Source organism: Seriola aureovittata, chromosome 5 (assembly GCF_021018895.1).
Source record: "Seriola aureovittata isolate HTS-2021-v1 ecotype China chromosome 5, ASM2101889v1, whole genome shotgun sequence".
NCBI classification, from domain to species: Eukaryota; Metazoa; Chordata; class Actinopteri; order Carangiformes; family Carangidae; genus Seriola; species Seriola aureovittata.
Window position 1 is genome coordinate 12,812,501 of NC_079368.1, and position 15,345 is coordinate 12,827,845.

At 42.4% G+C, this 15,345-nt stretch overlaps 1 protein-coding gene across 13 annotated transcripts in view; it reads left to right on the plus strand.

The window, feature by feature from the left end:
• mef2cb (myocyte enhancer factor 2cb) overlaps nucleotides 1–14,335 on the plus strand; it is a 74,659-nt gene extending 60,324 nt beyond the window's left edge. For 5 of the 13 annotated variants that reach the window (XM_056377139.1, XM_056377137.1, XM_056377131.1 and 2 more), the window contains 6 exons: nucleotides 1,508–1,697; nucleotides 2,497–2,544; nucleotides 7,879–8,051; nucleotides 9,534–9,663; nucleotides 10,082–10,217; nucleotides 10,532–14,335. In XM_056377139.1, coding sequence (XP_056233114.1) covers nucleotides 1,508–1,697; nucleotides 2,497–2,544; nucleotides 7,879–8,051; nucleotides 9,534–9,663; nucleotides 10,082–10,217; nucleotides 10,532–10,880 — 1,026 coding nt within the window. In that variant the 3' untranslated portion in view covers nucleotides 10,881–14,335. The remainder of the gene's footprint in view (nucleotides 1–1,507; nucleotides 1,698–2,496; nucleotides 2,545–7,878; nucleotides 8,052–9,533; nucleotides 9,664–10,081; nucleotides 10,218–10,531) is intronic. The other 8 variants (XM_056377133.1, XM_056377141.1, XM_056377138.1 and 5 more) reach the window with 3 other exon arrangements.
• The last annotated feature ends 1,010 nt before the right edge of the window (nucleotides 14,336–15,345 follow it).

The following is a 15,345-nucleotide window of genomic DNA, read 5'->3' on the forward strand; positions in this document are numbered from 1 at the left end:
GGGGCCCTTACACCCAGCGATAGGGTGTGTGTGTGTGTACACGCAAATGTGCACTCACAGACAGCTCCACCACTCTGAGAGAAACACGGCACAGAAAAGTCATGAGGTATAAAAACTCCAACAAGGAATGGAAGAATGATGGAAGAAATTATTCAAAGGCTTCAAAAAATAAAACAGAACCAGAGACAGCCCCTCACTGGTTATAAAAGAAAGCATCCATAGCTTTTGGCTAGCCCACTCCTGCGTAAAGTTGCAGTAAAAGCGTAAAATGCAGGGGCCCATAATGAAATATGGTTAAAGAAACCAGCTTTGTACTTTGAGATAATATTTGGCCTGCAAAAGGATCATTAGCAAAAGGGAGAAAATTGAAGAAGACGAAATAGTACTAAGGCACATATCCCACTTCCACGTAACCCAGGCTGATGATCCTTCTGATGCGCTCCCTCCATGACTCTGAGACACATGGCAGTAATTTAAGGCCCTATTTTCTACTTCCTAAAGCTAACATGCAGGATCAACCACTTCCAGGGCACTCCCAAGGTTAAGCCCCTCTGCCAAGTGACACAATAAACATGACAAACTAGACGCCTGGGGCCGGCAAGCTACCTCTACTCATGTTCCTGATGAGATTGCTGACTGATCTGATTCTACCACTTAAAAACACTTTGCATTAGCTCCATGTGACAGAGAAATAAATTATTCCTAATTGTATTCAGTTCTCCAGTCTTGAAGCGACTTTTGCAAGAAATACTGCTGACTTTTTTTTTAGCGAGGTGAAGACAGACTGAAGTATCTTTAGCTCTTTTAGAACAGTGGGATGCCATTGGCTTTATTCCCAGTAAACCACAGCCTTCTTATTTCTTTAATGTAATATACCGGGAATGTATTTCAGGGGACATAAATGCAGTGATCAGAGCAAAAAACGTCCTCAGGTCAACCTTTTGCCTTCACGCATGTCAGGGGCAAAACCTAAGTCCTTCACACAAAGATATTAGTAGCCTTTAAAGTAACCTGCAGATGCTACATCAAGTTGGAATGACAACGTGTTGCAAGCCCATTTATCATCCTGGGAGCAATTTGAGTAACTCTGAGAGGAGTTTTCTAGTCGCACACCCTTTCGTTTTTGTTCAGTGCTCTGTTTCACCATCCATACTGTCTTATATTTTTAGTCTTTGTTCTAAGAAGTTGTTCTCCTCAACTATGCATGGTTGTCTATTGTTAGTTGTCCATTTGTGCTTTTGAACTTGGCTGTGTCAGTCTTTTCTTTTGTGTGCGATTGCTTCTGCAGAGACACTGTAGATAGTCAAAGGTTTTTAAATTCCTTTGTGTTCCTGGAGGGTTTCTGAATTGTCACGTATCTTGCTCTCTTTGCTGTGTCCATTCCTTTTACACGAAGGCCTTGTTTCAGTTTGTTTACTCACTGCAGTCGGTGGTGTCTTTCGTTTAATCAAACTTGTGTCTGTGTCTCTCTCTCTCTCTCTCTCTCTGCCCCCCCCCCCTTTCTCAGCAGGCCGTGCCCCCATCAAACTACGACATGCCCGTGTCCATTCCCGTTAGCAACCAGAACAATCTCATTTACAGCCATCCCGGTGGGTCCCTAGGCAACCACAACCTGTTGCCACTGGCGCACCATGGCCTACAGAGAAACAGCATGTCTCCCGGAGTTACACACAGACCCCCCAGTGCAGGTAACACAGGTAGGGCCTCACTTGCACTCATGCACCCATGTACACGCAATGTGTGTATCTGTCTGTAGTGCTAATAGACAAACACATCAAATGTTCATTTTATTTTATGACAGCCAGCCTCATTAAAAGGCACTTAAGTCACCCCCCTCACGTATATTCTCACATTTTGTCGGCTCAGTATTTTGCTCGAAGTGAGTTGATGATTTAATACGATATTAAATCCCAGCCCACAGTCTCGTTGATTTAGCGTGAGGCTCTACACATGGGACGTCTGGCCCTATGTATAGGCATTGAGTTGCTGGTGACATAAGCACATCAGGCCTGTTGGTTTGTTATTGTTGTCCATAGTCCTTTTTCTGTCCCTCTGGTCTGAAGGCTGCTGCCCACACCCTTACCCTGTCATTACAACTGGATGCTAGAAGCGCCAGCATAAACTAAATATGAGTTTTGGCGCTCGCAGCATCCACACCAAACCGCACACGTTCTGGACCCTCCCACTCTTCCACCTCACATGGCTTAAAAATAATAATGTGTGATTTTTCTTGGATGGCAGCATAATGTATCCACTCGCAGTGTCCAGTTGCTCAGAGTGTTAAGGTTTGAGTGGGAAGCAGTATATCCATACACATATGATGCACTGACACACAAACACACACGCACACACACACACACACTGGATTGTGATTAAATTGAGTTCATTTCTGAAAGGTCAGCAAGGTGAGAGACAGGAGGCACAGTGGATGTAACGTGGGTGTCTATCTTCTAATGGTTTTCTCTCTTTTGCTCTCGTCTCTCTTTCATCTTTCAGGTGGCCTCATGGGTGCTGACCTCACCACTGGCGCAGGCACCAGTGCTGGTAAGAATGGCCTCCTCTTTTCACACACAGTTGTCTGCTAACATACACACACATACAGGGCACCCACTCACCCACTCGGGGCCATAAAATGCATGACTAATAGTAACCCAAACCCAAATGGAGATTTTGTCCATGATGTGTTGATGTTAGTGGTCGTGGAGTTCATCTGGGAATGTTTGCGCAGTGCTGGGGCTGTGAAACATCCTGCCTGCATTCAGCTGTAAAACGGCTAGAACAAGTGGGGGGGAAACAGAAATAAAATTGCACTATATACTGGCGCGGTTGATTGACTGACAGGTAATCAGAGGAGATTCTGGACTTTTGAAAATACTGTTCATTTTTTTTCCGTTCCCCCGTATGACGAGCCATTTCTTTATTTCTGGATTGGTTTTGGGTGTAAATTCAAAATGACAACACCCGTGGCTCATATTTGGAGCAACTTGTTTTGCCAGACAAACTTGCTACACAGTAATTGCCATCATATGTCTGCAACCAAATTAATTCAGTGTTTAGAGTGGCTCACCATGCAATAATGATCCCATGGAGAGAGGAGCAAGCCACGTTTGAGGAACATGTGTAAGGAATCTTATGTGTTAGCTTCTGTGTGTCAATGGGTTTGTCCCTGAGGACATGTCAAGCCCAAGTTTATGGCAAAGAGACTCCCATTTAAAGGGTTAAATTTTACAGCCTTGACATACAGTGCAGAGTGTAAAAATGGAGAATGGGGGGGGTCAGTGGGGCACAGCTGGGCAGCCTTGTCTGGCCCCTAGGGCTCCATCACAAGGGGTCAATGCTTGGTTTCTCTGTCTGGTCACTCATCACACACACACACACATACGCACACACACAACAGGACCGTTTGTTGTGGCGTGTGTTCTGTCGACGGCGTGCTGCAGAGCATGATTCAAATGTAGCCTTTGTGTCACCGCGCCGAAGGAACAGAGGCACTCTGTGAGCGCTGCGCGTCGCTCAGCAGCAGTGAAAAACACGACATTGAGAGAGAGTCATGTGGGAGCTAAAAGATTCCATTCAAAGCTCTCTTAAATCTCATCTAGGGGGAGAGAGAAAGAGTGTGTGTGGGGGGGGGGGAGGTGGTGGTGGTGGTGGGGGGAAACCCCAGTGATGAATATCCACTGATGGTGGAAGCATGTGTGCAAAAGGAGAAACAGTGGGGGAACACAGATGGAAGTGTTCTGTGAACTTGGTCAGCCATTTTAATGATGTTCCTCTAAGTGACTCAGTGTGAGGTGGCCCAGCCACTGTGGCACCACAAGGACTGTTCTAATGTTCCTCTGCTCCTCACCGTATGTTTTGATAAGCTGATTGTACAATAGCTGTCTGGCCTGTGTATGAGTGTCTTAAGTGGCGTGGCCTAAGTGAAATGTTGGGGCTGGGCTGGGGGGGGGGGGGGGGGGGGGGGGGGGGGGTCTTTGAATGTGTGTACGTGTATGTGTTTCAGACATGCACAAAAACACAATGCCTCCTTTGTGTCTTAGATGTCATGGTTCCACTGTCTGCAAAGAGAGGAAATGACAGCTTGTAAAGCCCAACTCACATGGGATTAGCATTATCTGGAGTCATCCCGTTGTTTGGAAGGATTCCTGTAAGAATCTGCCATGTCCTCAATCTGTGAAGTTATAATTCCACCGCTGATTGCTTAGCACATTTCCCTCAAACAGATCTTCTGATAATTTGAAGTTATTGTGAATTGTCATCTCATTGAATTGTCTCAGTTGTATATATAATTCCTTTTCTAAAAAGATTTCTATATTGTTTTTCTTTTTCCGAGCCAACAGTGATGAAGGTAACAGTGGAAACAGAGATTGGAGATAATTCATAGTGCAGATTCTGTAGGCTCATGTAGCTGTATAATGCTATTGGGTTAATTGTGAGGTGGTGAATAGTCCATTTGAAAGGCCTGCTGATGTGGACATTCCTGACTTTGTAAATGAACATTTTCTAATACCTCTCACCTCACAAGTTGTTTCATAAACTGACATATTTCATGAAGTTGCAATCAGAACAAAATCATTTCTAAACTTTTGAAACGGAACCAGACAAGGTCCATTATTGTTGTTAGTTTCCTAGCAACATTGTTTTTAATGACTTGAACTCCAAACATATCATGTACTTGTGTAGAAAATACAAACTTGAGAGTTCCCTTTCTTTGCAGCATTTGCATGAAGACGCGCCACAGTACGTTTCAATCATATCTTGAGATTTATCCTGTAAATATGACAGAAACACAGACTTTTTGTTTATCCTGTGCAAATATGCTGCATGAAACCCAGTCGTGGAGGTAAATTTCGAATCACACAAGGTCCCCAGGTAATTCCAGTACAGTGCAAACAGGGCATGTTACTGAAAGGCTGAGTCATCGTGTTATATATAATATTGTGGGAAGTGTTTTCGTGCATGTGTATGTTCGTTCATTTATATGCAGTATGTCTTCAATCTGTCAACTCCTTCGCTAGCTAGGAGAGAGCGCAAGGTGAGGAGACAGACAGAACGAGTCAAAGTCCAGCTTGTGAAAACCTCCCACCTCCATTTGTGCAATTATGTAGCTGTCATCTCCTCTCCGATCAGCAACTCCGAAAGCACTGCGAGGAATTAACAAGAAACTCCCGTCACCTCTCACCTTGATCACACACCAATTATACCATCAGATGAGTTACATACAAGGTACATCTTCGGGACATCTCTGGTCAAAATCACATAGAAGCGTAAGTTAAAAAAGCACACATTCAATAACTGACGACCAGTCAGGTTCAGCAGATCAAACAATGCGTGTTTCAATCTTGGCAGCACCTCACACCAACTGTGCAAGTTGTGAGCGTGAGTGTGACACCTTGGTTCAGTTGGAGAATTCAGGGTTGAATGCACATTTGGCCAAACCGCAACGGAAGAGTGTGTGTGTATGGGGGAATAGAATGGAGCGCGCCTGTTAGACCACAACAGGACATCAGAAATTTGTTCAGTAACAGTAAAATGTACATGAGTTTAACCACACCTCTCCTTTGTGTGTGTGTGTGTGTGTGTGTGTGTGTGTGTGTGTGTGTGTGTGTGTAAGAGGGAGAGAGAGAGAGGGAGAGAGAGAGAGAGAGAGAGAGAGAGAGAGAGAACGAACACTTTAGGGGGGGGGCCTGTCAAACACATGCATCTCGAAGCGCGCTAGGCTATAACCATGGCACCGATAGAGTCAGATTGCAATCCTTCAGCTTTGACCTCAGCCGTCCCTCAACACCTCAGAAATAGCAAAAAGATGTTTATCTGAATCTCAGATCAGATGTTGTTCTCTATGTGTGAGTTTTATACAGCAGCAAAACAGTCTCCTGGCTGGGCTGTGTTTAATTTTGGTACTTCCTCTAAATGTTTGACGCCAGCCTGCGCCACAGCTCGACCGTGTGAAGTAGCATTAGATGAGGACAGTTGAAATGAAGTCTGGATATCATGTCTTCAGCTGATAATAGTAGTCAAGTCATTGTGCCGCTGTTGAATGCAACTGTCCTAAAATCAGGGTGATCAAGCTACAGAATAGAAAGATTCGAGTCACAGTTCTTGCTTCATTAGCTTAATTAGCTCGTGATTTTACTTTTGAAGTGCTTAAGAGCTGGCCTATGCCACTCATGATCATAGTCATCTAGCACATAATTGACTGGACTGCAGCCATCTCCACAGGGTGGCAATACACAGATGTCTGATTAACTGTCACCAAGATGAAACCCGTGTCATCTTGACCAAAGTGTGTATTAATGTCTCTCTATAGCGCAGTCTCTTATTTTTATTCATCTGTACAGAAACACTGATGTACTTCCTGCTGGGTTATTTACTAAAGTGTGTGTATGTGTGCTGCATGCATGTGTTTTATGTGTGTGTGAGGTCTCATTCATCTGTCTCCACATGCACCCACTCAATCTCACAAAGGACCAGCCATGAGAATGAGAGAGCGGGAAAACTGAAGAGGCAGCTGCCTCTTTGCTAATGTGAGATTGACACTGGAACTAAGAGGGGTCCAATACAAAACACACACGTGCATCCATACGCATGGCTCATACATAAGCAGTCATACAGCATGTCTCATGGAGTCTCAAGTCATATTGGGCTTATGTACACTTACAGCATGAGGCAAAAATCATGCAATTGCAGAATTGTATATAGAAAAACATACAATAACACACAAACTTAAGCCTGTTAACATCAACTTATACATTGTTCCACATAACACATGCCAGCAGAGACGCAAACACACACACCAGCGGTCACACACACACTGTTTTTCTTGTTTTCTGTCAGACGGCCTCATTTTCTCTCACCGCTAGCGGTCGTTTACTCTTCAGATTGTTCAAATTGAGCTTTTGAGACTTTTCATTTCCAAACAACAAAAACCTCGCTCTCAAATTAAACAAAGATCAGCGAGGGAAATTGCCCAGGAAGACATCTGCGACTCATTTTCCCCTGGAGTATATGATTAGGAAATTCATTTATGTCTAACGTATAATTCCTGCCTGTCTTTCAAGTGGGAACGTCCACACAGTGCCCTGTGTTCTACCCCTTGGAAGAAGGAAGGAGAAGTAAGGGGAAAAACAGCCTGCGGGATTGGGTTAGAAACAAAGACTGTGTTGCTTGCAAGAATGCTCCACTCCGTTTTTTTTTAATCATGTTGCTAGGATTTCGCCCCACCGGTTTTTGAGGGAGAAATGGGTGCTGCACTTGGCCCTCTGTACTTAGGGGAATGCAGATCTGGTGGCAACCTCAAGGCAGGGTCTTTGTCTCTACGAACCGCACATGTGTTTAGCTCTGATGGCCAAATGATGGGTCCCATCCCTCTGTGGTCTTGCTACCCGTAATTAGATGTTTTTACACGATTCACTGGCTGTTGAGGGGCACATGCAGCCTTAACTGACAGTGACAGAGGTGGAGGGTGAGGTCCTCTCAAGTGGATGCCTTCATTGTACGACTGCCAAACAGGCAGTAGTGATCATACAAGCAAAAACGGTAGTCTGTAGTCTGTTTGAGTAGCTGCTCTGCCAGCGAATACCACTTTCATGAAGCATCATTTACTAGTCTCCTCAGACTGGTGAGCTAATACAATTTCTACCACAGGAAGTGGAGATGAGACAGAAACACAGAAAATGAGCAGAAGGTGAAAATGGATTCCTGTAGTTCTTAATTAGGCTACACCATCATGGATGGCAGGATTTCCAAGATTCATTTAACTTTTGAAACAGGTTTAATAACATATGGCTGTGCCTTTGGTTCAAATAATATTCAAGAATAGTGATATATTTAACGTCTTTCTGCCTCTTTCTCCCCAACCTTTCTTTGCTCTCTCAGGAAATGGATATGGGAACCACCGCAACTCGCCCGGTCTGCTGGTCTCTCCAGGTGGCATGAACAAGAACATGCAGGCAAAGTCTCCCCCACCCATGAACTTAGGCATGAACAACCGCAAACCTGACCTACGCGTGCTCATCCCTCCTGGCGCCAAGAACAACATGCCCTCCATCGTGAGTAATCTTTTTATCCCTCTTTTCATGTCATCATTCCTCCTCTCCCCCACTCCTTTTCCCCATTGTATATCTTCCTTTCTATGGGGGGTCTTTTGGGTTTGTTTACTGTCGTTTAATTCCTTTCATGTCCTCTCTGCTGCTTTCATCTCGTCATATCAGACTTGGGTTGATGAGGTTATGTTTGTGATAAGCGTAACTTTTGGTCTATGACATTTTTGTTGTTTTCTCATGTGCCTTGTCAGCTTCTTAAACCAACAACCGTCTATAAAAGTTCCTTTTGCCCAAGTCTGATATACTGTCAGATACGTTCCTTCTGTTTGCTTATGTTGGCGCTTACACCACAGGCCCCGACATTTCTTTCTCCCGTCTTTCCAATAAAATGTGTTAAGTTAGTATAGTTCTTAGCCTCCTCTTTTCACATTAGTTCTGTTTCCGTTGCCTCAGTCCTACAGCAGCTCCATCCCTATATCCACCAGCACTCCTTTATTCCCATTCACACTCACTAATTTGAATTTATTACCCTCCCCTTTCAATGCCGTCAGTCTGAGGATGTTGATCTGCTATTGGTAAGTCAGACTGCCATTCAAATTTAGAAATCAAAACTGCTTAAAAGGCCCTTAAGAATCTGAAACTTGAAATGATTTCTAATCAGAAAATGGTTAAGGTAGTTCTCGAGAGCATAATGTGCCTTGTAGAACTGAGAGCGGTGCAGACACCTGAGTCTATCTTCTTAATTTGCATTCAATTTTTGCTATCGTTTCTCAGATTATTACCACTAGATACAGCACGTTTGAGGAAAGTGGTCCCGACTCCAGAATAACGTTCACCTTTATTGTTGCTGAGTGTGCTGAAGCCACCAATGTCACCTCACAAGACATTTTGTGAGGGCACATAGTGCCATCCAGTGGTGTGTCAGAGTAAAAGCAGCCTGGCCTCTTCTCTGCCACAGCCCTTGTGTATCCACTCTTCCCCTCATTGGCTTTATCTTTACACCTGCATATAGAGTGTTGCGCCGTACACGTACAGCTCACAGCTTTTATTAATCAGAATGTAGAAAAGAAGGGCATCAGAAGAGAACACTTTCATTTTGCATCAAACCTCCATTATATTCTGCCATACCCTCCCCTCTGCCACAGTAAAGTGCCTCTCCCTTGCCGTCGCTACCCTGCGTTGCCGTGGAGACCGATGGTGTTACTATAGCGACAGTGGGCCCTCGGAAAGGGTGGTAAATGATAGGGTTGGCAGGGTTCAGCCGTGCCGCATGTCAAGTGATTAATTTCCCCAGAAGTTGGCATCACATTCATTCTCTCAGCATCTGTTGAGTGAAAGAAAGAAATGAAAGAAAATCACAAAAAAAAAAAAAAAAAAACTTTCTTGGTTTATTGCGGTTTTTTGTTTGTTTTGTCTGGGAGTTGATATCATGTTCTCAGGCCTCTGCCATCTCTCTTTTTCTCTCTGTCTTTCTTTCCTCTGTCACAGAACCAGAGAATAAACAACTCTCAGTCTGCTCAGTCATTGGCCACCCCAGTGGTATCAGTAGCAACTCCCACTCTACCAGGACAAGGCATGGGTGGTTACCCATCTGCCATCTCTGCTTCTTATGGTACCGGTATGTACAGTCTATGTACTTTGTGCTCTTTATATATTAAATTTACATTTTTCCATTAACACAGGACCAATCTTTGTTATTACCTTGTATATATTTGTGATAATGTAAAATATTTTTGGGCACACAATACCTGTACAATGCCCATAAACCCTGAGAGTTCAACTTTTGTTTTTGATGTTGTCCATCAGTAAAAATGATCATTTTAATCATTTCAATTATATGTGATGCTTTTGAAACTTCCTTCCCAATTTTAAGTGTTATACATCAGTCTAACAGCAGAGTGTGCTATTGTCACATCCATGAACACAGAAGCAGGATTCATCAGAGATGCGTTCTCTTTGCAACTTCAGTTTGAACTTCCTTGAACAACCCTATAATATACTTCCTCCTCTTCCTTTTCCTGCATGTTTGCACACAGAGTATTCCCTGAACAGTGCAGATCTGTCCTCCCTGTCCGGCTTCAACAGTGGCAGCTCCCTTCACCTCAGCTCAATGAGTGGGTGGCAACAGCAACACCTTCAGAACATGCAGCATTCAGCCCTCGGCCAGCTAGGGTGAGTGCGCTGAACTTAATCTGAGGTTGTTGTGTTGTGGTGAAAAGCATGATGTAGCACATGAATTATCACTAGAGGTTATTTTTTTTGAGACACTACACTTCACATCTAAGAGTCCTCCACCGTTTTCAACCTTCACTTGCAAGGTCCAGCACAAATATGACACCTCCCTGTTTTCATGAGTACGAGTGTATGTGTGTGTGTATGCGTGCTTGCATGCATGTCGTGTTTGCGTGTGACAGACTGACTTTAAAATCACTTTGTTTCTTGCTCTGTAACTCTGTAACCCCTTGCGTTTCCTTTCCTTCCTACAGAAATTGCTCTAGCTCTCACTTATGTCAGGGTTCAAATCTCTCCCTGCCCTCTGCTCAAAGCCTGCACATCAAGTCCGAACCTGTTTCTCCTCCTAGAGATCGCACCAGCAGCACACCGGGGGGCTACGGTGGCGGGGTACCACCTCCCCAGAACCCCTCGTCCCGCCAGGACTCGGGACGCTCCCCTGTTGACAGCCTGAGCAGCTGTAGCAGCTCCCATGAGGGCAGCGACCGTGATGAGCACAGGAATGAGTTCCACTCACCTCTGGGACTGGCCCGGCCCGCCCTGGATGATCGCGAGAGCCCCTCCATCAAACGGGTGCGCCTGTCAGAAGGATGGGCGACATGATAGCTCTGTCCTCTCCCCCGCGGTGCCCCGAGTTGCCCTGAGCCCCCCCCGACAACGCAGCGTTACGATGCCCCCCAAATCAGCTCCCTCCTCTTCCTCCTCTCACTCGATATCACGAGTCACTCACCACCCAACCCCATGGCCTCTCTCCTTTTATCTCTTTAACGCTGAAGGAAAGAAAAAGGGACAACCCTTTTCAAAAATCTGTTTGTAATTTCTTTTCCTTTTTTTTTATTTTCTTTTTTCTTTTTGCTGAGTGTGTGCGTGCTATACATATTGACATTATATAAACCAGTGGGGTGTTATAATGGGGTTTTGGGAGGGTGGGTGTTGATTGGGATGGGATCAGGGGGTATTTTTGTTGGGGAACTATGCATAAATTGTATTGTGTGTGGATAAAAAGAATCACGTATGCATATATCTTTACACGTGTGTGTATGTGTACATATATGCATATCAACAAATAAACAAAAAAAATAGTCAGGTACTCTGTTTCATAAAACGTACTTACAATTTGCCTCAGCGATATATCAGTGACTAGAGACAAAAAAAGACAGAAAAAAAAAAAAAACATTAACATGAGCGTGAGTGTGTCCAGTGGAAAACACCTTAGCACTTGAGTTGGACAAACAATACATGTGTACAGTGTCAGTTTCATTGCTATATACCTTCTCTGCAGTTCTCCCTTGCAAAAATGTGTGTTAACATTAGATGATGTCATGTTGCAGGTTCAACGTATTTATGTAAATAGAGGGTCAAGGGGGGAAGGGCAGGGGTCAAAAGTTGCCAGACATTACAAGATTTATTTACTCACTAAAGAAAAAGCTATTATGCAACATTTGAAGGATTGTACAGGTAAACAGGCAAATCTGATGCTAGACGTGTGGAACCTTTGATGATTTTAGCGCTCCCCCTAAACAACGGAGCCGAGCGAGGACCACCCTTTGATCTGAGAGCTACATTAGTGTAATCGACTAAAACTCTGGATCTAGTATTAACTATTCAGTATTAAGAAACAAAAAAAGGAAAAATAAAAAACAATTGTACGATACACTTGCTTATATTTTCATATGAAAGGAATACAATGCAAAGCATTTTTGTGGCTTTTTGTAGTTTCTATAAGCCAGAATGTGTTTTTTGATAGCTTTGCTAATAAGAGATGGATAGTTCACCCAGAGGGGAAATGACAGGGCTTCGAGGCCCTAAGCCATGAAAAACTGAGACTGAGATCCAATGCTTTGCTGAACTGTTTTATCTTTGTAGAGGTTTGTTTTTAAACGTGTATTTCTAATTATATATAATAATGGTAATATTAAGAATCTTTTAAAAAAAAATCTGTGAAATTAACATGCTTGTGTATAGCTTTCTAATATATAAATATATATAATAATGATTTTTGTTGGTTTCTTAGTGGAGTTTCTATGTGCAGTTGCACATATTGTCTGGTTTGTTTCTTTTGAGCCCTGAACGGTGCTGTTCAGGGGTGTATTTAGTCAAACCTTAAAAACCAGCTGGAAAGCATTGCCAGGGTTTGTGTGATGGAGGAAAGGACAGGCCTGAATGCTGAAAAACAACCTGTTAGTGGAAAATGTCACAAGACTGGAACCGGGGATGACAGAAATAAACGCTGACACATGATGTACATGATTGTCACACTGATGAGGAGATATGACCGACCCTCAGTCCATGTCTAGATGCATTTTTATGCATCAGATATTTCATTCTAACCTTAATTATCTAATTTAATGTAGTTCCTCTCATAAAACCTGTTTTGGACATTATCGATTTTCTGTTCCGACTCAAATCTTCACTGCAATCATAGCTTGTGTTCAGGATGTTGAACTTTCTTTTGAATCATATTTATGTAATGAAATATAATTTTGCAAGTGCATTGTGATTAATTATCTCTAATCATTTCCGAACCTAATTCGATCCTGTGTCGTCCTGTGACTCCTCATGTTCCACTCTTCAAAACAGGGTTCCACATCATTTACCACATGTCATTGACAGTTCAGCGTCAGACACACAAGGACAAATTGATCATGCTGGTATATGGGAGAAGCACAATTGTTTATTTTAGATAAATAGCTGTTTTGATTTTCTCTTTTTTAAACAATGAAACTAGCCACATATCTCTCTGCCTCCCACTCCCGTATCTGCTGTCACTTAAGTGTTATGATATTTCTATGTGCATATTTCATGCAGGTTCACTTTGTTGTTACTGTATACAGTCTGTGTAGTCAATCAGGGGCAGAGCCTCTATAACGGTGTTCTTCTCTTTTTTTTTTCTTTTTTTTTTTAATTCAATACAAAAAGGTTGAGAAAAAAAAAATATACATGATGTTTCAGGCAGCATAAGTGTGGAGAAACCAAAGCCAGTGGCATTTCTGTGTTGTAAACTCAACTTTTATTTTCACATTCATTTATGGTTTTTGCAAGCATTGAAACAACACAATAAAAGAATTTGCTGAAATGTACAATTGGTTTCACATTTCAATTTCAGTCAAATGTAGCTTTAGTTATCTAGCTGCACTGTCAGTATACCAAACCCAGTGATTTACCTGTTTTGTTGCTCACTTGTCTCCCTGTGCATTGCATTGAAAAGTTTTTACGCTAAAATTGACTTAAGATCAACAGAATCGTTCAGGGCTGATCATGTGAACAGCATGTGTGTTGCCCACTTGATCAAAGCACATTACACACTTATTATCACTGCTAGTTGCTCATGGATTGAAAAAATGCCAACATGTCCTTATGGTTAATTAGAGTGCTGTAGTTTTCACAATAATTCTAACCAAAGACATGAAGAAAGCTGTCTTTATATCTTTTTTCTTTTCTTTTCTTTTTGTGTTTGTTAAAATTGGAAGCCATTCATCATCTGTTGATCAGTTGTACTTTGTCATTATTATAACAGACTTAAATGTTGGTACCTCAAAAATTGACCCAAGCAGTACCTCAGCTCATGTTTTGATAAGTCACTTGCAGTGCAAAGGGGAGACCATACAACTGTACAGCCATGTGTAGTAACATACCGTTGCTGAAGGTCCCAATATTCACATGGGATTCTTTGTTGCTCCACCGTGTTTGTGGTTTATTTAAGTTGTATTCAAAAGCTGAAAAGGATTTTTTTTTTCTAAAAAAAGAGTAATATGTTAAAATGCTTAAAAAGTCAGTCTGTAGTTTCAATGTAGCTTGTATAAACCTGAAAATGGGGGAGGTTTGGAACTAATGTTTTCTGGAACGCAAGAGCGGCTTTCAGCGGCATAAGCTGGCCTTTGTCGCCACTTAAGACTAAGATGGTATTAAATTAAATCCACATCTCTGTAATTCAAGGGACTTGATTCAGCTGTATGTAGTGAAAACGTATGGGGATGAAATAAAAGTCTCCTCTGCTGGAGGGAAAGGCTATTTGTATTTTGCAGAGATTTCAGTAAAGTTACTGGCTTTCTTAGTTATCCTGATGTGACTTGGTGTGATTTCATTGTGTTTGACTTGTTTCTGCATGCATCCCACCAAACACAGTGGTTACGTTCATACTGTGCAGACTCAAAAAAAAAAAAGGAAGAAGAAGACATATAAACATGAAATCATGAGTGGAAGTCATGGTGCAATAGCAGCTTCACTTCAACACAATATAAATTGCATGACATTAAAATAATGACAATCATTTTCTCATTTGCTTCTTTCCATTTTACATTAAAACAAATCTGACATTTTAACATAAATATTCATGCAAAAGGCATTTATTTGACATTTAAAGCCAAGGTTTATCTCACTTAAAATTACAGTGGCATCATCTTTCTCTGTGATACATTATGGTACAGATAGTGAACATGGATCTTCAAGTCAAAGTGAAAAACGTGTTCAAAAAAAAAAAAGAAAAAAAAATCAAAACACATTGATCTGCTCCAACAAATCAGAGAGATGTGAACTATACTCCCAGCACACACACACACGCACGCACACACGCACGCACGCACACAAATGATCTATGGGCCTACTCCAGGACTGTGCCATTCTTTCTTTAATAAAAGAAAAAGAAAGAGAGGAACAAAGGAAGAGTTCATTCACTAAAATCCGTCATTTTCGTTCCTGTTTTTCTGGTTTCCTTGTAACAGTCGTGGGAATGTCTGGCGCAAAGAAACTGGACCACAGCTTTGTTATAACTACAACAACTGTGGATTAAATTACAGTGGCAGTGGATGACGAATGTCTGGCTTCTGGAAAATACAATGATCAATAGCAGAAGTTACACATTTATTGCGGGTTGACGGTGTGGTCCCAATATGTCGCCAACAAGCAAACACTGATTATAAAAATTAGACACACCCCCAGCTGAGGTTATGATGCGCCTGTAATGCGCCTATCTGCAGGCCTTTGTTTCTCCTGTCCTTCCTACATACCTACTAGCCTACATGGCATTTTATTTACCAAAATATCATCAGGCGTTTCATTTGACTGAGTA